Below are 26,185 nucleotides of genomic sequence, written 5' to 3' on the forward strand. Positions count from 1 at the left end.
CAATCCAATCAAAAATCTGTGGACTGAGTTGAAGAGGGCAGTTGATAAGCGCAAACCCAAGAATATGAAGAATGTGAAGGATCTTGAAAGGATCTGCATAGAGGAATGGTCCAAAATCCCTCCAAATGTGTTCCTTAACCTTGTCAAACATTATAGGAAAAGACTCCATGCTGTTATCCTTGCCAGAGGTGGTTGCACTAAGTACTACACAAAAAAAAAAAATATGTATGCACGCATGACTGTAAGTCGCTTTGGATAAAAGCGTCTGCTAAATGGCATATTATATTATTATATTTATTATTATACTAAATGAGGAGTGCCAATAATGATGAAACCTTGATTTTGGTTACATTTATTTTGTATTCAATAATTGTATGATTTTGGTTGGTTCCATTGAAACATTAATAAAGTACAGTATTACAGTATATGTTGGTATTTTGAGTTTCTCTCTATAATTATACTGTTTATATTTTTTTAAGTATTGTTTGTGCATTGCCAGTCAGGGGTGCCAGTATTTTTGGAGCCCACTGTATGTGTGGAGACACATATTGTACAATATGTTATAGTCCTAAAAAAGTTTTCCAGTTTCACTGACTCACCCAATGATGAACAGCTCACTCACCTGCGATGGCCGATACTCTCGTGCCAAAAGCCAATTTCTATTGTTTTACTTTGTAAGGCAATGTTTGCTCAATAGGCCTATTTGGAAGTTAATCAAATATTTTGGTAGCCTACAGTCAGATTAGAGTCTTCTCTTTTAAGCAGGAGCCATTTGCTTTCCAAACTGTGGTTTCCCATGATTGTATTTGAAATATTGCGAAAGGCTTGTTCTGGCTGCATGCTGTTCACTGACAGATTTGCCGGGCGTTCCCGGACTATATACCTTGTGATTGGGCTACGTTGGTCTCAAACATAAAGTTGCGCAAACCATAAGACCTGAAAATCTATGTTTTCACATTGTTTTTTTTATGGGGCAGGATAATTAATGAGGAGGCAACTCGAATGAACTCTGATTGTTTTTATTTGAATTTTTACATTGCAAAAAATGTTATTTTTTATGCAGAGGTATCGGATCCGGCCAAATAGGTTCCGTAACGAAACAGTCCAAAACTGAGAGGTGCCGGATCCTGTTCAGGCACCATCCGGCTCAAATTAAGCACTGCATGTAGCCATAGAGCTACACTGAACAAAAATATCAACGCAACATGTAAAGTGTTGGTCCCATGTTTCATGAGCTGAAATAAAAGATCCCAGAAATGTTCAATACGCACAAAAAGTGTATTCTCTCAAATATTCTCTCAAACTGGTTTACATCCCTGTTAGTGAGCATTTCTCCTTTGCCAAGATAATCCATCCACCTGACAGGTGTGGCATATCAAGAAGCTTAATCATTACACAGGTGCACCTTGTGCTGGGGACAATAAAAAGCCAATCTAAAATGTGTAACAAAACTGCACAACACAATGCCACAGATGTCTCAAGTTTTGAGGGAGCATGCAATTTGCATGCTGACTGCAGGAATGTCCACCAGAGCTGTTGGCAGGAGAATTCAATGTTAATTTCTCTACCATAAGAGAATTTGGCAGTACGCCCAACCGGCCTCACAACCACGTGTAACCATGCCCTCCCAGGACCTCCACATCCGCCTTTTCACCTGTGGGAACATCTGAGACCAGGCACCCGGATAGCTGATGAAACTGTGGGTTTGCACAACCGAAGAATTTCTGCACAAACTGTCAGAAACAGTCTCAGAGACGCTTATCTGCGTGCTCGTCGTCCTCACCAGGGTCTTGACTTGACTGCAGTTTGGCGTTGTAACCGACTTCAGTGGGCAAATGCTCACCTTTGATGGCCACTGGCACGCTGGAGAAGTGCGCTGTTCACGGATGAATCCAGGTTTCAATTGTACCGGACAGATGGCAGACGGCGTGTATGGCGTCGTGTGGGCGAGCGGTTTGCTGATGTCAATGTTGTGAACAGAGTGGTGGCGGTGGGGTTACCGTATGGGCAGGCAGGCAGAAGCTACGGAAAACGAACACAATTGCATTTTATTGATGCCAATTTGAATGCATAGAGATACCAGCCTCAAGTCTTCTTGGGTATGACGCTACAAACTTGGCACACCTGTATTTGGGGAGTTTCTCCCATACTTCTCTGCAGATCCTCTCAAGCTCTGTCATGTTGGATGGGGAGCGTCGCTGCAGAGCTATTTTCAGGTCTCTCCAGAGATATTAGATCGGGTTCAAGTCCAGGCTCTGGCTGGGCCACTCAAGGACATTCAGAGACTTGTCCCAAAGTCACTCCTGCGTTGCCTTGGTTGTGTACTTAGTGTCGTTGTCCTGTTGGAAAGTGAACCTTCACCCCAGTCTGAGGTCCTAAGCACTCTGAATCAGGTTTTCTTTAAGGATCTCGCTGTACTTTGCTCCGTTCATCTTTCCCTCGATCCTGACTAGTCTCCCAGTCCCTGCCGCTGAAAAACATCCACACAGCATGATGCTGCCACCACCATGCTTCACCTTAGGGATGGTGCCAGGTTTCCTCCAGACGTGACGCTTGGCATTCAGGCCAAAGAGTTAAATCTTGGTTTCATCAGACCAGAGAATCTTGTTTCTCATGGTCTGAGAGTCCTTTAGGTGCCCTTTGGCAAACTCCAAGTGGTTTGTCATGTGCATTTTACTGAGGAGTGCTTCCATCTGGCCACTCTACCAAAAGGGCCTGATTGGTGGAGTGCTGCAGAGAGGGTTGGCCTTCTGGAAGGTTCTCCCATCTCCACAGAGGAACTCTGGAGGTCTGTCAAAGTGCCCATCTAGGAAGAGTCTTGGAGGTTCCATTCTTCTTCCATTTAAAAATTAAGGAGGCCACTGTGTTCTTGGGGACCTTCAATGCAGCATAATTTTTTGTTACCCTTCCCCAGATCTGTGCCTCGAAACAATCCTTGGAGCTCAACAGACAATTCCTTCGACCTCATGGCTTGGTTTTTGCTCTGACATGCACTGTCAACTGTGGGACCTTACATAGACAGGTGTGTTCCTTTCCAAATCATGTCCAATCAATTGAATTTACTACAGGTGAACTCCAATCAAGTTGTAGAAACATCTCAAGGATGATCAATGGAAACAGGATGCAAATGAGCTCAATGTCGAGTCTCATAGCAAAGGGTCTGAATACGTATGTAAATAAGGTATTTCTGTTTTTTATTTTGTATATATTTGCAAAAAAATCTAAACACCTGTTTTCACTTTGTCATTATGGGGTATTGTGTTGATGAGGATTTTTTTACCTTTTTATCCATTTTAGAATAAGGCTGTAACGTAACCAAATGTGGAAAAAGTCAAGGCGTTTGAATAGTTTCCGAATGCACTGTATAAGTTAAGCTATAGAGCTGGAATAAAGCCTTGTGACCTGATACCTGATTTATACTTAGAGCTACACATGAAGACATATACATTAGCTATACATTATGTATGTGACCTGGAACCTCAGTTAGAAGTGGAAGAAGCACTTCTATATGTTGGCATTACCTCTGCAGATGTTTGTCCGGACGATTGCGAAGTGGGACTCTCATTGCTAATTGTCAGCATCCCACAGTGTAATTGTTATTGCCGCTGAGCTTTGACACAGCAGAACAAACGGTAGGGAGTAAAATTACACCATGTAATTAATGTGACTGGTGGGGAAGGCGGATAAACTCTAGGCCTTTCATTTGGGGCAGGTGTATAATTTTCAAATGGGATAAACACATGCAATCTTTTAACATTTAACATGGGAAATGAGATTGACGGGAAGGAAATGCAGCTCAAACCCAATTGCACTTAGGAAGCCATTTGGAAAAGTGCAAGTGATACTGGGGTCCTGTGGCAATCAGTGTCAATTATTATTGCTTAAATGGAGTGAGCAGAATGCATTTGTAGTCTGAGCTTTGCTTTTCAGCTTGTCAGTCCTCGGCATTGCAGTCTATTCCCAATGAAGTCGGATGCCATTTTCTGATTGAATCAGTACAGTCATGCAAAAATAATTCTGGTTTCAAGGGGCCAATCAGCGCAGAGTAACCTGATGCTAAAGTTTTGATTGCAAGGTTTGCATCACCTGATTGGATGAGTATGCAACTCCTACAGCTATAGACTTTGATAAGAGTTCCTATACTTGCTGCTTGGGGAAACAAATCTAAATTACTTATTTTGTGGAGTAAAATAAATGTGATTAAAAGCTCTACAGTTGCACAGCATTACTGAACGGTTGCCCTACAATAATTTGGATAGGATTGACACGGAGTGACACTTATGAGCATGAGAGACACTCAACTGGCTTTTAATAAATCATAGTACTGCTGTAGTGCCCTTTAATCCCTAAAGTGGTGCCTGTGCACCATAATCTCTGCACCTGTGAGTGTAGTATGATAGTTGGCTGGAGGGCTGGGAATTGTCTGAGATACTACAGCGATAGCTGAGGGTGGGAGAGAAACTGACACGGCAAGACGGATGACTGACAGATAGGGGAATGCATTTCCTCAACGGGGCAACGCTTAGAGTCGAGACGGTGAGCTGACGACTCCGCCTCACCCCTGTGGAAACCACGGTTACCAACAGGGGCCACAAATCACCCAAACTATCAACCCCCTTGCTTGCATGCTATCACGCTCTCCTCTCCACCAACCCTTCTCAAAGAAGAACGGGTGGTAAAACAAAAACAGAGCACCAGAACAAGGGAGAGATGTTAATCAAGTGCCAGAGGAAGCACCAAAAAGGGTGGTAAATCATGGCTGCTGAGTGTCGAGTGTTTCAAGGAGTCAGACGGAGAGGTAGAGGGGTAGATGTCAGGCAGGGTCAACCAAGGCCGACAGCATCTGAGAAATGAAGTCCAGATGGAGGCTGTTTGTTTGGGTAGTGCCTAGATCCAGTCTTAATTAGCTGTTACGCTAGTCACTAGCGATCCACCTCGTCTGAGCTAGAAACGTCAAGGGCAAAAACACTTCTGAAGGACCTTGGATTTGCTAATTCCTCAGGCCAATTGACTTCCTTCCCTTTCGCAAAGTACATCTTGCTCCAATTATATATGCATGTTAAGAGACAATTGTGAAGTGTAGCATCAATCGTATCGCCAAAGAACAAGAGACCCTTGATCCCCATTATTCTAGGAGCCAATACTGGATAAGTTAGCGATATCATCAGCACATCTAGCACATTCAGATAGTGGAATGATCAGAGTTCACTGTGTTGGCCACTCATTACCACGGCTCAATGAATATGCAACAGTAATGCGCTATGATGCTGTGGACAGCCCAAAGCTTTTCTAGGACACAACACATACAAGTTTAATTGAAAAATGCTCTGAGGGGCCCACATTTCTGTTGAGAATCAAATTAAATGTGAATTTCTCAGTATTTAGAGAAAGTGTTAGATGGCAGTTTCAATTTGGGAACTGGGAGGGATCGAGGGAGAGAGAGAGAATACCCAGAGAAGGGAGAGAAAATAGGGAATCAGACCTTGAGCACAAATAAATAATTCAAGAGATTTCCGTCATGTTTTCTGATATTCTGGCTGTCACAGAGACATTCTAATGACCAGTGAAGCCAGCTAGGAGAACACTGTGAGACGAGGGAGCCTCAAATATCTGATTCCTGATTTACTGCAACTCTGAGCCGCTTATCCCGCCCACAGACTTTGCCCATTGGCTGTCAATTCTCTTCCACCCAATAAGATTACAGTAGTAGCACAAAGGAGGACGAGTAGGAGGAGGAGGGCGTAAGCCTTGGAGAGGGGAGACGGAGCGATTTGTCTTACATACAGGCCATGTGATAAGATTTTTCTTCTCCGTCTCCCCCGCTCAGATAAAGCAGACACATAACTGTTATCGTCCCAGACAGATTTAAGACACATCTCCTTCTGTAAGTACAGCAAGACGCCAGGGCACCACCATATTGTACTATTCAAATTAGGATCCCTTTCACCCCACGCCGCCTAAGCATCATGATACAGTGGGGGTGTCAAACTCATTCCACGGAGGGTCTAGTGTCTGCAGGTTTTTGGTTTTTCCTTTCAATTAAGACCTAGATAACCAGGTGAGGGGCGTTCCTTACTAATTAGTGACCTTATTTCAGCAATCAAGTACAAGGGAGGAGCGAAAACCCGCAGACACTCGGCCCTCCGTGGAATGAGTTTGACACGTGTGATACAGCATCAACCTATTCACTTGTGCTGGTAGGCTGTATATTGTATTTTATTTTCATGACAATCTTCATCCATAACTGTCGGTTACACAGTAATTGTGCCAGCCCTAAGCATCACATTCCGATACACTGTCTACATCCACAACGGCGTTAGCAGTCAATGTGTGTGTGGGGGAAACAAAGCTAATTTAATGCCAATTGTCAAATTGAGATGGAGAAATCTCCAAGTCGGTTACATGGTCAATGCTTTCCGCATTATCTAAATGTCATCACCACAGCTTTATAGACAGAAAGGGAAAAATTAAAGCACTCCGCCCAGATATATTCTCCTGATCATTGGAGCGATGGAGTGGAGCTCTGAGGGAAGAGGCTGAGGCAGTGGGCTCTGTGGCCTAGAGCGGTGGGGCCGTGTGGGGCTTTAGTGCCCCGGAGCAGTGTGGAAACCACCAGGGTCGCTCACCCTCACCCAGCTACTGAATAACCAATTTCCTCCCCTCACTTAGTTGAGTGATGGACTGGGGATAGGAGAGGAGTGGAGCGGAGCCCATCTCTGGTTACGTTCCCGTGTTTCGCATGTGCAGCGTCCTTTGGATCTCAGGTAGTGGTAAAAGTGTCAGAGGATGAGCTAGGCGGCTTGAAACAATGTACTGCCAACTTTCTCACTGCATCCCTCCCTCATTCCCCAACTCCCACGCACATCTCTCTCCTTCCTCTGCTTCCTCAATTAATCTACCTCCCCTTCTCCTCCTCCTCCTCTATATCCCTCTATCCATCCCTTCCTTGCTGGCACATTAGCAGCAGCGAATGAGGGGATTTTCAGTGTGATGGATTCAGAGACTGACTGTCAGTCATCAGAGCCCTGACACAGATGTGTCAGATGGAGAAGCGAAGGTCTTTGATGTTTTTGTATCCACATCCCTTGTTCAGCTACGAATTTGTGGCTGTGCACTGCGTGTGTGTGTTTATGTGCGTGTGTGTCTCATAAACGTGTGTGTGTCTGTGTTGTGTGTGTGACTTTGCGTGGGTGAGGCAGCGGGGGACGTAGTCTGTCTATTTCTTATTTCTAGGTTACCTGTCTCTCTGTGGTGTTGTTTCACAGAAAACTGCAGAGTGGAAATGTCGGCTAGCTATGCCGTACTGACATGAGACTGACAACTGTCAATCAGAACTCAAATATACACTATCTATACCCCATCTATACCACCTAAATACCGTACTATATAATTAAACTGAGAAACCTGTATCAAAAATGCTTAATTTAGCCAATATCCTATCCAGCGCCATGGTCTCCCAATTCCAACAACCTGGAAAAATGAACCCAAGGGAAAATCCCTACCGGCATCCCATTTTTTCCCATTGAGCACACAGTCAGGGAAATCAAGCGTAATTTAAGAATTTTACAACACCCAAAATACATGGATGTAATTTCCCACCTAGTAAATGCAGGATCATGAGAGAGAGAAAGTCCCTATACTTTTATGTATATTTTGTCAGAGAGGTCACATCCTAATAGGCCTTCAAACCCCATTGAAGGCCTATAAGGACACCAGAATCATATGACTAGTAACATTTTGGACCGAGAGCAAAGACTAAGATTTATTTCTTTATGGGCACCAACCCAAAGTGGAGCTAGTCTCCGGCATGCTAAACAAGGTTCATGACCTGACCCTGGTCTCCTCAGTGTTGTCCTCTAGCACTGAGCCGCCTCAGCACGTGTTTAGTATGGCTGTCTGAGCTTGTTTTGGCTGGGAACTCGGCTGGATTCCTAAAAAGCTGCTCCCCTGTGAAGTTGACAAAAATAACAACAGCTAAGACAAACAATTGCTCGGCGACAACACAACAACAACAACGTCTGGGATTTGTTTTTGTTTTTTTAGACCAGAAAAGCTTTAAAAAATCGGAAACAAACTGTGATCAAAAGGACCGAGAGAGAGAAAAGGAGATGAAAGTAAGAATAATAACAGTAGCTGATGAAGCCGTCCTAGTAGTCAGCTCCTAAACCCTTCAGCCTTGGGGAAGGGGAGGACCCTTTTCAAAGCAGCAGTCATGCATAATATAAGCCACTTTGTTTATTAATGACGAGGAGTCCCAGCAGAGACGCAAATCCTCGGCACTAGGCCCGAATCGCGGTAGCTTTAATATCTAGCCGGATAAATAATTAATGCCTACACCACCACGCCCTCTGAAGATCCGGCCCTCGCTTCTCAATGCCGACGCACTCGGCCTGGCGCTCTACAAAAGCGAGAGGCGGCGCTGTGCTCGATCTCCTCTCCCTCTGCCACCTCCCTGTGCTTGGTGGTGCTGCTTTCATGTACCTCGCTGGGAAGGGGATGCTGGTAAGGGGGCTACCATGGCCCCACACTTCCAGGCCAACATGTCCTCCACCCCCTAAAATTAATTTCCACAGAGAGCCATGCATTGTGCCCAAGCAGGCAGTTCGCCATTGGGGAATCTACAGAGAAGATACTTTCTAGGAGGGCAGCCATTTTGACACTGCCATCCCTCGCCAGGGTGCTTTATGGAGAAAGAGTAGTACCATTACGGCCCCTACTATGACTGATGAATGTGATGTAATATGTCTGTCATGAGCCCTCTCACTCCACCGGGTTACCACCTTAATTTGTTTCCACTATCTTCCACTCTGCTCACCTCCCTCTCTCTACTCAGCCTAACTAGCTCCACCTGTCCCTGCTCTGCTCGGCTCTAATTACTCTGCCAGCTGCGCTGCATTACCCACTAACCTCTCCCAGTATTTAAGGCCCTGTCTTTCAGCTCTCCGGTGTCAGATCGTCTGCAAAGCTCACACCCGGAACCTGTTTGCTCGCGCTTCTGGCTCACCCTGGTTTTGTGACCCCGGACCTGCCTGTTTTTGGATACTCTTCTGCCTCAGGAGATCCAGACCTGCTTCTGCCATTACGACTCCTGACTACTCTTCAATCCCGGTAACTCTGACCAGCCTTCTGCCTTGCTACTACGTATTTTGGATTTCCCTTGAACTGTACTGCTGCCTGGTTTCATTCCGCCCTGTTGTGTCTGTGTCTCCCCCCAGGACTTCTGGACCACCCACCACCGGCTTCATAGGACGCATCGCTGCCACTGGGGGGGGCACAGACCCAGCGCATTGGACGGGATCCCTGTTACCCCTGGAGCCTTCATTCACTCCCTACTTCCCTTTTCCCTTAAGTTTAATAAACTTTCTGGTGTGACGCAATTGTGGTCCTCTGGTCGTCTGTCTGAATCGTGACAGTACGATCTGACCATTATGGACTCAGCGCACACTTTCCCCGACATGGAAACCGATGAGCATGAGCAGCAGTTCCAGCAGCAGCAACAACAACTCGCCATGATCATTCAACTCCTCACCAACCTTACCCCAGCCAGTCTGCCCACCAGCCCAGCCCCCGAGTTACCTGCCCCGGTCATTGCAGCCGCTGCTCCGAACCCAAGATTGGAAACCCCGAGCGGTTCAACGGCGATTCAACCCAGGTCCGGCCATTCCTGACTAGCTGCCGACTTCAGTTCTCCTTGCAGCCAAGGACCTTCGCCACGGAGGGGGCTAAAGTTGGGTATGCCATCACTCACCTGACGGGCCGAGCTCGACTCTGGGGAACAGCAGAGTTCGAACGTCAAACCCCCGCATGTGCAACCTTCGACCTGTTTGCTGAGGAGATGCTGAAGGTGTTTGACCTGGATTCACCCACCGCAGAGGCGTCTCGTGAACTGTTCAGTATTCGACAAGGCAGACGTACAGTCGCAGACCATTCCATCGACTTCCGAACCCTGGCTAGACGAAGTTCTTGGAACACACCATCGTTGGTAGGACGCGTTCTTCCATAGTTTGGCTGACTATATCAAGGACGAGTTGGTCTCCCATGAACTGCCTTCCACTCTTGATGAAGCCATCGCACTGACTGTCAGGATCGACAGAAGGATACAGACCCGTCGTCGTGAGAGGGGGCGCCAAGGTCCACCTACTACCGGCATTCGGAGAGATCCGACTGGGCTCCTGTCATCTACTGCCACTCACCCAGGTCAGCTTGATCAGTCTGAGCCTATGGAGATTGGGCGAGCCTCCCTCACTCCTGCAGAGCGCCAGCGCCGCTTCACCTCAAACCTCTGCCTCTATTGTGGAGGTGATGGACATCGTGTGGTAACCTGCCCTTTAAAGGGCGAAGCTCACCGGGCGTAGGGGGAGTCCGGTTGAGTTCTATGACCATCCAGTCCTCCGACCGCAAACCCCTGCTGCAAGTTCACCTCCGCCTCTCTGACTCAACTCACACCCTGGCTGCTCTGGTGGATTCTGGCGCCGAAGCCAACATAATGGACATCAAGCTGGCACGCCAACTGGGACTGGAGAACCTCCGTTTGACACCTCCTATTCCTGCCCGGGCACTGGACGGACACTTACTCGGATCGGTCACTCATGTCACGGCCCCGGTCTCGATGGGTCTGTCCGGAAACCATCAAGAAACTATCCAGTTTCACCTGCTCCCCTCTCCAGGCCAACCCCTCATCCTGGGTTACCCATGGCTCCGCCCGGCACAACCCTCAGCTCGACTGGGTGACCGGGGTGATCAGGGAGTGGGGAGAGGACTGCCACCGAACCTGCCTGCTTGCTGCCGCACTACCCCCCTCGGCCAGTACCTACTAACTCCGCTCCTGACCTCTCCAATGTCCCAGAATGCTACCATGGTCTCAGAGAGGTGTTTAACAAAGCAAGAGCCACATCTCTGCCCCCTCACCGACCGTACGACTGTGCCATCGACCTCCTCCCTGGAACAGCTCCTCCAAGGGGTCGTCTTTATTCGTTGTCTGCTCCTGAAAGAAAGTCCATGGAGGACTACATCAATGGCTCTCTGTCCGCAGGATTAATCCGTTCATCTTCATCTCCTGCTGGTGCTGGCTTCTTCTTTGTGGGGAAGAAGGACGGATCTCTTCGCCCCTGCATCGACTACAGGGGACTCAACGACATCACAGTGAAGAACCGTTACCCTCTGCCTCTGCTCACCTCTGCTTTTGAGTTGCTCCAGGGAGCCACTGTTTTTACCAAGTTGGATCTCAGAAACGCTTACCACCTAGTGCGGATCCGGGAGGGAGATGAATGGAAAACCGCATTCAATACACCAACAGGCCACTACGAGTATCTGGTTATGCCTTTTGGCCTCACCAATGCTCCTGCTGTGTTCCAGGCTCTAGTGAATGATGTACTGCGGGACATGTTAAACAAGTTTGTCTTCGTTTACCTGGATGACATCTTAATTTACTCCAGAAACCTGTCTGAACACACCCGCCATGTCCAGCAAGTCCTTCATCGTCTTCTGGAGAATTCCCTCTACGCCAAGGCAGAGAAATGTGAGTTTCACGTCAAGACAGTGGCCTTCCTGGGGTACATAGTGGCAGAAGGAAGTATCCAAATGGATCCTGCCAAAGTATCAGCAGTCACTTCATGGCCAGTTCCGGAGAACAGAAAGAAGCTGCAACAGTTTCTGGGGTTTGCTAACTTCTATAGGAAGTTTATCCGGAACTACAGTACCGTTGCTGCCCCTCTCACTGCTCTAACCAGCACCAAGCAACCCTTCACCTGGACCCCAGCAGCCGACAAAGCCTTCAGTACCCTCAAGGTGAGGTTCACCTCCGCTCCCATCCTCCAGATGCCTGATGTGGACCGGCAATTCATTGTGGAGGTGGACGCCTCGGATGTGGGAGTTGGTGCTGTGATTTCTCAGTGGGCTGCGGAGGATAGGAAGCTCCATCCCTGTGCCTTTTTTCTCACGTCGGTTGTCCCCCTCTGAGTGCAATTACGACATAGGGAACCGTGAGCTGCTGGCTGTGAAGCTTGCCTTGGAGGAGTGGCGTCACTGGCTGGAGGGGTCCACCATTCCATTTCGTTTGGACCGATCATAAGAACTTGGAGTACATCCGCACGGCCAAACGGTTGAACTCCAGGCAGTCCCGCTGGGCCCTGTTCTTCACCAGGTTTAATTTCACTCTGTCATACCGGCCTGGATCACGCAACACCAAGCCAGACGCCCTCTCCCGTCAATTCCAGAAGGATGACACCCCCTCCAAGGACCCTGTGTCGATTCTGCCAAGTCCCTGCATCGTTGCAGCTCTGACCTGGGCTGTTGAGGAACAGGTGCTGGAGGCTCTCCGTAACCAGCCAGGTCCCAGCACTTGCCCAGCTGACCGCCTTTTTGTCCCCGAAGACCTGAGGTCCCAGGTCATTCAGTGGGGACATGACTCCCGCCTAGCTTGTCACCCTGGCTCCACCCGCACTTACAACCTGCTCGCCCAGAGGTTCTGGTGGCCCTCTCTGAGGAGGGATGTACGGGAATTCGTCCAAGCCTGCCCCATCTGCAACCAACACAAGTCGTCCTGCCAGCCCCCCAGCCGGATTGCTGCAGCCCTGCCTGTGCCCAGACGTCCCTGGTCTCACATCGCCCTTGACTTTGTCACGGGGCTGCCCCCTTCAAGTGGCATGACCGTCATTCTCACCATCGTTGACCGTTTCAGCAAGATGGCACACTTCATTCCCCTCCCCAAGCTCCCAACCGCCAAGGAGACCGCCCAGGTGGTCCTGGAACACGTCTTCCGGATCCACGGACTGCCAAGGGATGTTGTTTCTGACCGTGGTCCACAATTCTCCTCCGCTTTTTGGAAGGAGTTCTGTCACCTGCTGGGAGCCACAGTCAGTCTGACTTCCGGATTCCATCCCCAATCCAATGGGCAGTCAGAGCGGGCTAATCAGGAGCTCGAGAAGGCACTGCGATGCATGACTTCACGCAACCCCCCACTCCTGGTCGCAGCAATTGACATGGGTGGAGTACGCACACAATTCTCTGACCTGCTCTGCCATCGGTATGTCCCCTTTCCAATGTGTTTATGGATACCAGCCTCCTCTATTTGCCAGCCAGGAGGAGGAGGTTACTTGCCCATCTGCACTTGCTTTTGCCCGTCGATGTCGCCGCACCTGGTCACAAGCCCGAGCCACACTCCTCAGGTCCGTTGCCAGCTACACTACCGGGGCCAACCGTCGGAGAATTCCTGCTCCCACCTACCATGTTGGTCAAAGGGTGTGGTTGTCATCGAAGAACCTGCCACTCAGGGTGGAGTCGCAGAAGCTGGCACCTCGGTTCATTGGCCCATTCCCTATCATAAGAGTGATTAGCCCAACTGCTGTCCGGCTCCAACTGCCTAATTCCCTGAGGGTGCACCCCACTTTCCATGTGTCTAAGATTAAGCCCATCCATGAGAGTCCGCTGGTTCCTGCTGCGCCTGGTCCTCCTCCTCCACGGCTCGTCGATGGTGGTCTGGTTTACACCGTCCGCCGCCTGCTTCGGTCCAGACGGAGGGGTAGGGGTCTCCAGTACCTCATTGACTGGGAGGGCTATGGACCTGAGGAAAGGACCTGGGTGCCAGCTAGTCGGATTGTGGATAGGACTCTCATCACCGCTTTCCACCAACGGCATCCTGATCAACCTGCAATCCGTAGGGGCCGCCCCAGAGGGGTCCCTAACCGTCCGGCCCGCTCGGCTTCCTGTCCTGTGCCTGATCCTGTCTCGGGACCTGTCCCATCTCCCCACCACGGCCCTCCGGCTTCCTCCGAGGATGAGGACGTTCACTCGGACCGTTCGGAGGAGTTCTAGCCCTCCTCCGGCTCCCCTCCTCCCGCCCGGCGTGGTGTTGCTCTTGGGACTTCTGGGGCCGTCCCTTGGGGGGGTTCTGTCATGAGCCCTCTCACTCCCACCGGGTTACCACCTTAATTTGTTTCCACTATCTTCCACTCTGCTCACCTCCCTCTCTCTACTCAGCCTAACTAGCTCCACCTGTCCCTGCTCTGCTCGGCTCTAATTACTCTGCCAGCTGCGCTGCATTACCCACTAACCTCTCCCAGTATTTAAGGCCCTGTCTTTCAGCTCTCCGGTGTCAGATCGTCTGCAAAGCTCACACCCCGGAACCTGTTTGCTCGCGCTTCTGGCTCACCCTGGTTTTGTGACCCCCGGACCTGCCTGTTTTTTGGATACTCTTCTGCCTCAGGAGATCCAGACCTGCTTCTGCCATTACGACTCCTGACTACTCTTCAATCCCGGTAACTCTGACCAGCCTTCTGCCTTGCTACTACGTATTTTGGATTTCCCTTGAACTGTACTGCTGCCTGGTTTCATTCCGCCCTGTTGTGTCTGTGTCTCCCCCCAGGACTTCTGGACCACCCACCACCGGCTTCATAGGACGCATCGCTGCCACTGGGGGGCACAGACCCAGCGCATTGGACGGGATCCCTGTTACCCCTGGAGCCTTCATTCACTCCCTACTTCCCTTTTCCCTTAAGTTTAATAAACTTTCTGGTGTGGCGTAATTGTGGTCCTCTGGTCGTCTGTCTGAATCGTGACAATGTCAAATTGAATGACCCAGAGCACACATCATGGGCCATCGTTATATATGTAACACGTGGGATATGAACCCACGAAAGCAACAAACATCTTAGACCCTTAGACCAAGAGGAAAATCCCTCTTGGGCCGAGGGCAGACGCTGATTTTGAAGATCGCAGGCTGGGCTACCTCATCACGTGACCATGACCGACTCATGTCCGCTACACATAGAAGACCATTTTGCTTGTCATTGGGACAGGTGATCAGTGAAGTCCATGTATACGCAAGTCCTATCACTCATAATAGTGTGTGTGTGTTTGCATGTAGTGCATGTGTCAAATTCACCTATTCCGACCCAAAAGACTGGTGTGCCGGTCGCGAATAATAACAATCTGAAAGCTATTTCCATTCAGCGGCGCCACAGAATGGCATGATGAGTAGCCAGTCAACGGCGGTGGCGGCGGCGGTGCTCGTTGGGCAGGGCATTGATCAAAACGTTGTCTAGGAGGATCTTTAGCACCTCCGCTGGGCAAAGTGCTTTCTCTCTGCCTCTTACACTCCCTTCTTGGTTTTAATAGAAAAGCTATGAATGGGTATGTCTGGCAGCAGCATGTATTCTCTGGTCCCTGTGTATGACACCTTATTTCCTTTCAGGCATAATGTGAAAGAAAGAAAGAAAGAAAGAAAGAAAGAAAGAAAGAAAGAAAGAAAGAAAGAAAGAAAGAAAGAAAGAAAGAAAGAAAGAAAGAAAGAAAGAAAGAAAGAAAGAAAGAAAGAAAGAAAGAAAGAAAGAAAGAGGAAATCAATTCAAATGGAAGAGCTAGTTAGGTAGATAGCCACAGTCTAGACAGAGCTGCTTGGGTTGTTGATGTATGTCAGCGAATGCAGACTTTCATTTGGTCTCATAACAAGGACTCATTGCGATGGGGTTCGATTCAGTCCAACGTACACCACTGGCGGTCTATGGAAAGTAGACGAGTTTGACAAAAGAAATAATGTCAGCCTTGGTATTTACCATGACATGACAAAGGGCTGAGAAGCAGAAAAGATGGCGTAAGTCAGAACATTTCGGAAATCTTCCTATTATACTGTAATTCCTGGTTGCATCCTGGTTGCATCCATAATCATGGTCCCTGTCTGTTAAGCCTGGCCTAGTATTTACTGTTGATTTTAGGTGCTGTGGTTGCTAAGTACCTGACCTCACCCACAAAATAAAAGGGACGGCACTGCCAAACTGCAGCAGTTAGAACATGAGCATGAAGCTGACAGCACTGGAAAACACATTCACTAACATTTGCTACGAGAAAGAGCACAGTTAGAAAGATATGGCATATAGAAGCAAACCGGATGGACATCATGAAAATGATCGGAGAGGTTGAGGGTAGAGGAAGTTCAGTAGTAAAAACAAACAAAATAGAATTATTGTAGAATTGATTGTGTCCATAAAATGTATATAGTATAAGCTGGAAGTAGAGGCCTAAGCGTTGTTGTTCACTAGTTCACTCCAATTAGGGAAGGGGTGGTGGGGTTGGAAAGTAATAAAGGGAAATATATTTATAAAAAGGATATATATATATATATATATATAAATATATATGTATATATATGTATGTATATATATGTATGTGTATATATATATATATATATGTATGTGTATATATATATATGTATGTGTATATATGTATGTGTGTGTATATATATATATATATATATATATATATATATATATATATATATATATATATATATATATATATATATATATATATATATATGTATGCGAGAGAAAAAAACATATGGGGGAAGTGATGCAGACAATTACATTGATGGAAGTTACAATCTATCTGCAATATTAAAGCTGATCTACCCCCCAAAAAAACAAAAAACAACAACAACAAAGAATTGCTACGAGATACACATACATACTTACATGGCAAGGACGCAAAACTATGATATCCTGATGCCTACTCACCTTACCCCTATACATATCTACCTCTATCACTCCAGTATCCCTGCCCATTGTAAATATGGTATTGGAACTGACCCTGTATATAGCTTCTTACTTCCTCGTGTTCTTCTTTTTTCTATTTCTCCTGTGTTTTTGTTCTACTTCACTTTATTTAATGGTACTACTGATATTGATTACTGCATTGTTGGGAAAGGGCAAGCAAGAAAGGCATTTCACTGCACTTGTGCACGTTACAATAAAAACTTGAAACACATACGCTATATTGAGGACCTGTAGAGTATAACACTATACAGTATGCGTGCCTATGCCAGGTGTAGTGAGTGTTGACTGCATGGATAATGAGGGTACTGCGGAGGACCATTCGTTTTGTGAGGGGTTGAGGTAGCACACACCCAGTGGTGTGCAGTAAGTGCTGCTTGAACATCCACTGCCTAATAACACACTCACAAAGGTCCACTTGGGGAAAAGGGCTCAAGAGCCAAATGAAAGTGTCTGGATCAAGAACCAATTCAGATAACAAGTTGTGCTACTTCCAACAAATATTGTGCATAATACACCAATCTCGTTGAATTAACGATGACACGCCCGTTTACACACTTGTCAGCATTTGAAACGGCTCGGTTTGACAGGCTTGGCTTTGTGTTGCCTTCTTTCAAAGACACAATTGGTCAGGTGGACAGAGAGAGAAAAAAGACTGCAAATGTCAAACCGACGAGCCTTATCTGGAATAGTCAGGAGTTGTCCTTTCTCCTCCTCTGTCACTTTGTGTGTGTCTGTGTGTCTGTGTGTCTCTGTCTGATTGTGTGTGTATGCCTCTGCCCTGCAGAGTGATGAGGAGAATAGAATCGAGAATACTAATGCCAGCCTTCTTAAAAGGAGGGCCGTGTCTCTTGTCCCTGTGTCCCTATGGGCTAAGCTCACTGTCCCCTCCACCCTGACCTCCCACGGTGGTGTCACCACAGAGATAAAGCGGTGATTATCAAACGCCTCCTTGTCATTATCACTAGGAGCTGTGACAACAGGGCCAGCCGTAGGGGCCGCGGCCCCGAGTTCTCCCCCAGGATGAGCGCACAAAGCTGGGGTTCGTGTAGCCTCGGTGCTGCCTGCCTGGAAGTGCTGCTGGGTCATCAGCATGCATGGGGTGCCCGTAAGCAAACATCGCTGCTGTCAAACGCTAACACTGTAGTCAAACAGCAGGCACTCCCCCAGGTCTCCTCTGCGCTCAACACCCCGCAACGGAGGCTATTGTATTGAGCAGAAAGGGAGGGACGGAAGGGAGGGAGGGAGGGATAAAGAGATAGAAGTAATGAGGAGAGTAGAGGGGGAGAGGTAGAGAATTGAACAAGGAGGAGTAGAGAGAGAGAGAGAGATGGAGAATGGTAAGACGAGAGAGGGAGAGAGGAGGTAAAGAGAAATAGAGATATCGAGATAAAGATGTATTCCAAGCGTACGTACAGGTATACAAGGAGAATGCTGCTGGGAGAGGGGAAGATAGAGTGAGGTGCTCTAGGGGAAAGACGTGTTGACAGAGTCAGAGGGAGCGGGGGGCAGCCTCAGGGGTTTGTGTGTGTGTACGGGGGATGGGGGTCAGAGGGGGAGTTGGCTCCTCTGTGGCGGCACTTAATTCAAGGGCACCTGGAGGAGGGTTGCCATGGGGACGTCGTGCCCACAGGGAGAAAGGTGTGAGACCTCTCCATCCTCTGTGAAACACAATAACAGAGATCACACAAACAGAAGAAGTGGGGCGGGGCACAACTATTGTCCTGGTCCTGCATATAGCTAGGGATTCAAGGCTGTTGTAAAACCAGATTATCTCTCTCCGCCTATTAATATAATAGAAAATGCCTATACAAGGTTAAAATGGTATATTGTCATAATGTATGCAAGAGTAATGCTGCCATGGATATCCTTGAGGTAAATGGGAAAAGAAAAGCAAGGTTGTTTGGATGTTTGTGTTGCTAGCGAGCGAGCTCTCCTCTGTTGCTTCTCGTGATTGGCCTTGCATGAAGGACTGAAGGAGATTTGACACTCAGACTGAAGGAGATGCCGCTCCAAGGCCACATCTCAGATCCAAATACCCACAGTACAGTGGTGGAAGCGCACACACACACACACACACACAAACAGGCACACACAGGCACACACACACAGCTAATAGTGACAATATAATTAAAAGGTGTTGAGAAGGCTCTTTACCCTGTGCATGTTTAAATATAGGCTTGTTCAGAGCCTGAATCCCGTGATTGTGTGAGTTTATACATGTCATTCCCCATTTCCTTTTATATGCAACCCTTCCATGTCAAACGGCACATCCAGTTCCTTGCTAATCCAATATGATGGACACCAGCGGAGATGTAGTGATTTTCATGAACCTCCACTCAAATCACAGGGGGAAGCGACAAGGCAACATCTCAGATCCAAACACCCACAATGGCACAAGAACACACACACACACACAGGCATGTGCGAGCACGTACGCATTAAATATCCAGCGATGAAATCTCCTGGAATGTTTCCATCGGAAAAAACAAACAAACAATCCCTTTAGCCCAATGCAGCTGTGTGTGCAGGTATGGATTACACTGCAGGGCAAATAGTCCCCTTGCCTTGCCCATTTCCATTCCAAAGAGCTAGGGTAGGTGTGAGTAGTGTGTGTGCGACACTGTGTGTGTGTGACACTGTGTGTGTGTGACACTGTGTGTGTTGACTGATGAGGAACGAATGAGGTCCGACATACTGTATCAACAAAGCTACTGCAATGTCATTGATCTGTGATGAGTTTATGTTAAGTGTTTTCATAATTGGAGCGTAGAGAAATAAGCATTGACTCAGTAAGACAAAAAGCTCATCAAAACCTTGCATCAAAGAATGTATTCATATAAGTATACTGCAGCTTCCTTCAAAAGAGCCTTAGTGATATAACAACAAAGGCATTCATGAGAAAATGTCATCTGAAAAGCTCAGTGATTTCGCAAGGCTCCTCCATAAGACTGCAGAGCACGGTGTTTGCTGTGACATAACGACGCTGTTAAATAGGTTTTGGTTGGCCTGCGAGCGCTGAGGCTATGTTTTGCCAGCCCCAAGGGAGGCCCGGTGTGAGATGAAACCGTCAACATGAATTAAATATATACCATACGTGGGAGGGAAGAAAGAGCCAGTGCCAAGTCGAGCCAGCCGCAGACTGAGTGCTTCTGGGTAATACCGGAGTGAGGAGAGAGAGAGCAGTTTGAAATGACAAACACGCTCTTCAATTACCTTCAATCAGAAGCAGTGTAGAAGAAATCACACTGGCTTGAATAGGTCATAATGAATTGCTTTTCATATAGACTGGCTGAGAGTGGGGCATCGGTGGCGGCGGGCGATTGGCGATGGGGGCCTTGCAAACAGGCGCCTTCCATTCAGCATCCATCACAATAGTGGCGTCGTGGCGGGCGGTGGCAGTCGTTAATCAGGCAGGATAACAGGACAAACAGTGGCCTCTCCACTCTGTCTGGTACTAAGAGTGGCTCGCCAAACAACTCTGGCTAATACTCAATCACTTTGGAGCAGTTCTTAATACACTCGATTGTCACATGTACATGTACAGACGCATTAGCATGCATACTAGCATCCAAATCCCAATTGGAAACAATATGCCAATATCCCACCACCCAAATGTTAAGCAAACAACTCCCAGCCATACCTACTATGTACCAAAAGGTAAGGCATCTCCTATTAAAATGACCCAATTACACCAGTAAGTGTTATACTATCCATCTCTCCACTGTTATTTGTATCATAAGCTCTCGTCAGTGGCTCTGTCCCTGCAGTATCCTTTCAGGAAGAGACGACGGGGCCAACAGAAACAGAGTAATGACACCACCGGCAGACAGAATATAAGGCCTTCAGCAGCGCTTCCAGAGTCAACCGCCTCAAATATGTTAAACTGAGTGGGGTCAGAGCACTCCGACGGCTTAATGCAGCTAAGAGGACTCTCACTCCTTCCCGGCTCGCCAAAAACATAATTTTGGTGGGGGAACGCAGTCGGGGTTTGAAGTTACTGTTGCGAGTTAGAATAGTAGAATACACAAGGTGCAATTTAGAAATTTGGTTGTGCATCAGCAGTTTTTCTCTTGTTATGTCAGTCACTGACAGTCACTAATTAGCCCATGTCGGCTAAAACATTTTTTATTGTTAAGTTAGTCTAGCGGCCAGCTATCTAAACTTTTAGTAGGCCTAATCATGGTTGAATTACCGACCGGGTGTCCCCCATTGATTATGTTAGTCAGTCTCACTCAGATATCATATTAAAAACTGCAAACATTTCTCTCCACCCTATGGCAAAATGAGTAGAATTACATGAAATTAGTTATTAAATAGCAAAATCTTCTCTCCTCCCCATGGTAAAATGTGTATAATTGCAGCAAAGCGCTTTAAAATGGCAACATTTTCTCCACGCCCATTGGTACACAGATCCGTGAGCCACTGCTGCCCCTCATGATAAGTTAAGATTTCTTTGTGGCCCCCACCCCATCAAAGTTGCCCATTCCTGTCATAGGTCATAGTACTAAGGAGATATTATCACGCAGAAAACTGTAGTAGGGTTTCTAATGAGGGGGCACCACATGGTTGGCAGAAACGAGGGCTGGCACTTGATATAGAGGGGCATGAGTCTGGACTTGGATAACTTATTTAGAGAGCGACTGAAATGGAGTCTCTCCATTGGAGTGATATGCAAGAGCATGTGTGATGTCTTTTTACATGAAATGGAATCGGTGATAAACACATGCTGCTCTGAATAATCTAAAAAAAGACACCCAAGTTGTCAGATGAAGCTGGGTATCATGTGGGTGGGCAATGAGCAACCACTAAAGCAATACCAGACTGTTCAATGGGTTCCATGCATTGTGCACTTCATTACTGTATGCCAATGTGAATGGGAGACAGTAGAAACAACCTTGACTATATGACTATGAGTGTAGCCACATGGTCAGTGTCATGCCTTGAACCACATACTCTTCCTTTCTTTTACCATTCTGTAACTCTAACCAAACAAAAACCCAATTTCTCTAAGTGTCCAATATCATCGAACAGCCGCAAATCCACAGAGACAGCCTGATAACCTTTTTTATGTTAATTATGTAAATAGCTTAGCAACTTGAAATGCAAGAGAAGTGCAATCCAATTACCTAAATAGTGAATAGAACAGGGCTGCCAGGGTTTCAACTGCTATTTTAGAACAGTGTGTGTGTGTGTGTGTGTGTGTGTGTGTGTGTGTGTGTGTTTGCAGCCAGGTCATTACAGGCAAACATTATTAAAAACATCATTCATCAACCCCTTATTGGAAAAAGCAGGCATTATTTTCCCACATCTTCTCCGACTCTATTGGAAGCTCTATTGTGTTCCAGACTGGCATTTGGCTGAGAGACAGTTGGCATTTTGAGCTCAACGGCTCAGCAGAGAATGTGAAAAGTCATAAATCCAATGCGGTACTGAGCACAGCGAAGATGGAGAAAGCCAATAACGTCGATAGAGGCGCAGGCTCAGCCAATTGACTGCGATGGCCTACATGAGCTGCTCTCCTCCGTCTGACACTGCCTTGATTGACTCAGATTACGGCTAAACGGAGGAGAGTGAAGCCGTCAAGCACACGGACTGAAACTATGTGGACATAAGTGAAAGATATGGACAGCGGAACACGTTAAGATGTCGAGTTGCCAGAATACTGGGAATTCTCTTTGCGGGAGGTTGGGAAAGGGCGAGGGGAGACGGGGAGAAAAAAGAAAACTCCAGCAGAGAAAACTGCAGCAATCAACAGACAACCCTGAGAGAAACAGATAGAAACATTTATAGAGCACAGTAAAGACTTCGAGTCAATTTTCTAATGGAAAACCAGTACACAGAGTGTCATAGTGAATACATCAAACAGAACACAATGTCAAAGACCTTGAAAGGACATTAAAACCCAGCCATTGTGTGTCAACAGTTGGGCTACGGATTATGATTACTTGAATCTGCATTGGTCACAAGCGTGGATCTAAAATGGCCGCCACATCATGTGCATTAGGGCCCTGTTGTCTGAGGATGCACAGGATCCGGAGCCATTAACCAGTGTGGCCAGCGGGGACCTGCAGCCAATGAGGTGGGTTTCCTTGTTGAAGCCCTCTGCCTTTGTGTGGATGAACCAGGATCAATAGAGGGATTAACTATTTGGCTTGACTCATGGTCTCAAGCCGGACCACCTCCTCTCCAACCACAAATCAAGCCCCTTCAAGACCACTACGTTTCATTGACCTCCATAGCCCAAATCATAATTCCACACATCACACACTCTCACCGGCGTGATAAAGTGCTAGCTAATCGATTCATCAACCATTAGCTTCCTAGATAGCGAAAGGGACTGGTTACGAGTAAAATAAGGTAGTTTGGACCTTACCGTGGCCCCCACGCGTGAGAAAGGGCATCCTGTTGATGGCGATGGGCACAGTGCCATGCTTGTTGTGGAAGTGGTGGACATGGTGGGTGGTGCTGAGGCTGGAGGAGACGCGGGCGGCCACGGCAGGGCAGGGGAAGGCCAGCAGGGCCAGGGAAAGCACCAGCCGGAACAGGCAGGCCGGGCTGGCCCACACCAGGGGCGCCACGGGCCGCTGCACTAGCAGCAGTCCTCCACCCACCTCCAGGACCAACCGAAGCACAGGGGCGGAGCTCAATGGGAGCAGCATGCCCCTCCAACTTCCTTCCGCACGACAGGAACAGGAAGATGACATCTCAGATGGATCCAGGGCCCATGATCCCCAGCTTGCCAGTGTGGGGCAAAAATATATATATTTGTAAAACCAAACAATCAGCAGAGAATGAAATAAAAAACAGGATCCTCCTCCCGAAGACGATGATCCCAAAAACACTGCAGGGAAAAAAGGTTTGTTCAGGGAAAATAAAAAGCGAAATCCTTCCAAAAAGGAGCAAGAAGAAAAAAAAACGGAAAATTCCTTCAGTGAGTCCTGCGGCTAAATCCTCCCAGGAGCCTATTCCCTATTCCTATGCAATCCTCCAGAGCCCCAAAAAAACTAAACCCAAAAAACAACAGCACCCAAAAAAAAAAGACCCCCCCCCCGCTGCCGACTAAGGACTTTAATTAAGGCACCCTGCTAAGCGCCACAAAATAAACTATCACTAGCGGTGGAAGCCTAAACAGTAACTGGTAAATCAGGTAAAACTATAAGACTAATCAACACAAATGTATTTCTCAGCTACAACTCAATAACCCAGTTTGCTGTCAATAGAACTGAAGTTTTCCACTACAAACCTTCTCGATCCAGAGCCTGAGCCCTCGGTGTGGTTAAAAAAACGACCACCATCCCCACAGTTTGCTGGATGAAGCCTCTCACATCAGAAAACAAAAGGCAAAAAATTGATAGAGTGATGGAGAGAGGGCTAGAGCAGTGCCAAGACGACGGAGGTGCAGCTGAATCCAGCTTCCAGGCTTTTCAAATCCCTGAAGGAACGACAGCGTAGAGCAGAGCTGTCTGCAGAGAGTAGAGGAAAACAAGGGATGTGGAAAACGAGTGCAGGGCAGAGAAAGAGAAAAGGCAGATATACTATAGACACTCGGAATCCCTCTCCCCTGCAGGAGAGAACCAAGCTGGGGTGGAGAGTGGCGCGTATACAGATTCAGAGGGAGTAGAATCGCACCCAAACGCAAAGAGAGCATCCAAGTGATCCTTTTTCCCCTCCAGCTCTGAAACGCATCACAGCGTACCGATCCTTCCAAATCCTCCTAGTCTCCTTCCCACTCAATATCACACAGTATCCTTTCCTTTATGTCACTTAAGATGGAAAGAGCTTCCCGGGTCTCTCCCTCTCAGTCCGTGGATTCCCAGACGCTGGTCTGAGGAAGAAGCAGTCCTCTCGGAGCTCCGGCGCAGACTGCTGGCTGGCTGGCTCGGACCGACGCCACTGCTGTGAAATTCATGCTAATTGAAACAAGGGCTGCAGCAGCGAGAGCATCCTTCCCCTCCTTCCTTCCATGAGACTCTCCTGATCCAGCAGTCTGTAGGCAGGCTGTCTGCGTACGCTGGGGCGGACAAAGGGCAGTAAAACACAAGACCGTGGCATAAATGGAGCAAGGGAAGTTGGACGCACTCCGCTCCCTTTGAAAGCACAGCCGGAGACTAAGATAGATAGAGGCAAACAGATGCGGAGAGAGAGAGTGTGAGCGAGAGAGCGAGAGGGTGGGAGGGGAGGGAGGAGAGAGGCAGGGAGGATGGGTAGCAGGCAGGAACACATGCTTGTGTATGCACATACAGCACACAAATAGAGTGAAGCCACAGATTTGTTGCCAATGTATGGGCTTTCAGCCGGTAAATAACAGCTTGGTGGACTGTTGGGGGTATTCTTCTTCCAAAGTCACTGGAATAACAACATAGTAGCATGAGTCAGAGAGGGTATTTTTGTCATATAGGAATAATGAATAAACACGTGCATGCAGGTGAAAAATAAACAACATGCACACATACAAAAACGTGGATCTGCACACACGCGCACATGCACAAAGAGGGCGAGATCCGGTTGGTCACTTGTGATAAATCATTTAATCGTCTAGCAAATTAATGAGGGACCTCTTTTTCCCCTCATATAGCACACTGCTGCTTCGTTTCATTTCATCCTCCCCTCTTTCATTTCATCCTCCCCTCTTTCATTACCCCCTCTGTACTCCCTCTTTTATCCTGCACTCTAAACACATCACACATCCCCTAGCCCTGAATATTCCACTCTCATTTGTCTTGTGTCTTTTCCTTGTACCTCCACTGCTCTTTTTCTGCTATTATTATCATAAGAGGTAGAGAGAGAATGACGAGAGGCAGAAAGAGAGGGATGTGGAGTGAGAGAGAACGAGAGAGGGAGGAGGGAGAGGCACAGACAGCTGGAGACAGTGAGAGAAATACAGTGGGGAAAAAAAGTATTTAGTCAGCCACCAATTGTGCAAGTTCTCCCACTTAAAAAGATGAGAGAGGCCTGTAATTTTCACCATAGGTACACGTCAACTATGACAGACAAAATGAGAAAAAAAAATCCAGAAAATCACATTGTAGGATTTTTAATGAATTTATTTGCAAATTATGGTGGAAAATAAGTATTTGGTCAATAACAAAAGTTTCTCAATACTTTGTTATATACCCTTTGTTGGCAATGACACAGGTCAAACGTTTTCTGTAAGTCTTCACAAGGTTTTCACACACTGTTGCTGGTATTTTGGCCCATTCCTCCATGCAGATCTCCTCTAGAGCAGTGATGTTTTGTGGCTGTCGCTGGGCAACACAGACTTTCAACTCCCTCCAAAGATTTTCTATGGGGTTGAGATCTGGAGACTGGCTAGGCCACTCCAGGACCTTGAAATGCTTCTTACGAAGCCACTCCTTCGTTGCCCGGGCGGTGTGTTTGGGATCATTGTCATGCTGAAAGACCCAGCCACGTTTCATCTTCAATGCCCTTGCTGATGGAAGGAGGTTTTCACTTAAAATCTCACGATACATGGCCCCATTCATTCTTTCCTTTACACGGATCAGTCGTCCTGGTCCCTTTGCAGAAAAACAGCCCCAAAGCATGATGTTTCCACCCCCATGCTTCACAGTAGGTATGGTGTTCTTTGGATGCAACTCAGCATTCTTTGTCCTCCAAACACGAAGAGTTGAGTTTTTACC

The 26,185-nt window shown here is 47.5% G+C and overlaps 1 protein-coding gene across 2 annotated transcripts in view; it reads right to left on the minus strand.

Moving 5' to 3' along the window:
• LOC121554279 (neurexin-1-beta) overlaps positions 1-24,670 on the minus strand; it is a 256,949-nt gene extending 232,279 nt beyond the window's left edge. For both annotated transcript variants that reach the window (XM_041867760.2, XM_041867759.2), the window contains exon 1: positions 22,921-24,670. In XM_041867760.2, coding sequence (XP_041723694.1) covers positions 22,921-23,251 — 331 coding nt within the window. In that variant the 5' untranslated portion in view covers positions 23,252-24,670. The remainder of the gene's footprint in view (positions 1-22,920) is intronic.
• Between the last annotated feature and the right edge of the window lie 1,515 nt (positions 24,671-26,185).

This window comes from Coregonus clupeaformis, chromosome 39 (assembly GCF_020615455.1).
Source record: "Coregonus clupeaformis isolate EN_2021a chromosome 39, ASM2061545v1, whole genome shotgun sequence".
Classification (NCBI taxonomy): Eukaryota; Metazoa; Chordata; class Actinopteri; order Salmoniformes; family Salmonidae; genus Coregonus; species Coregonus clupeaformis.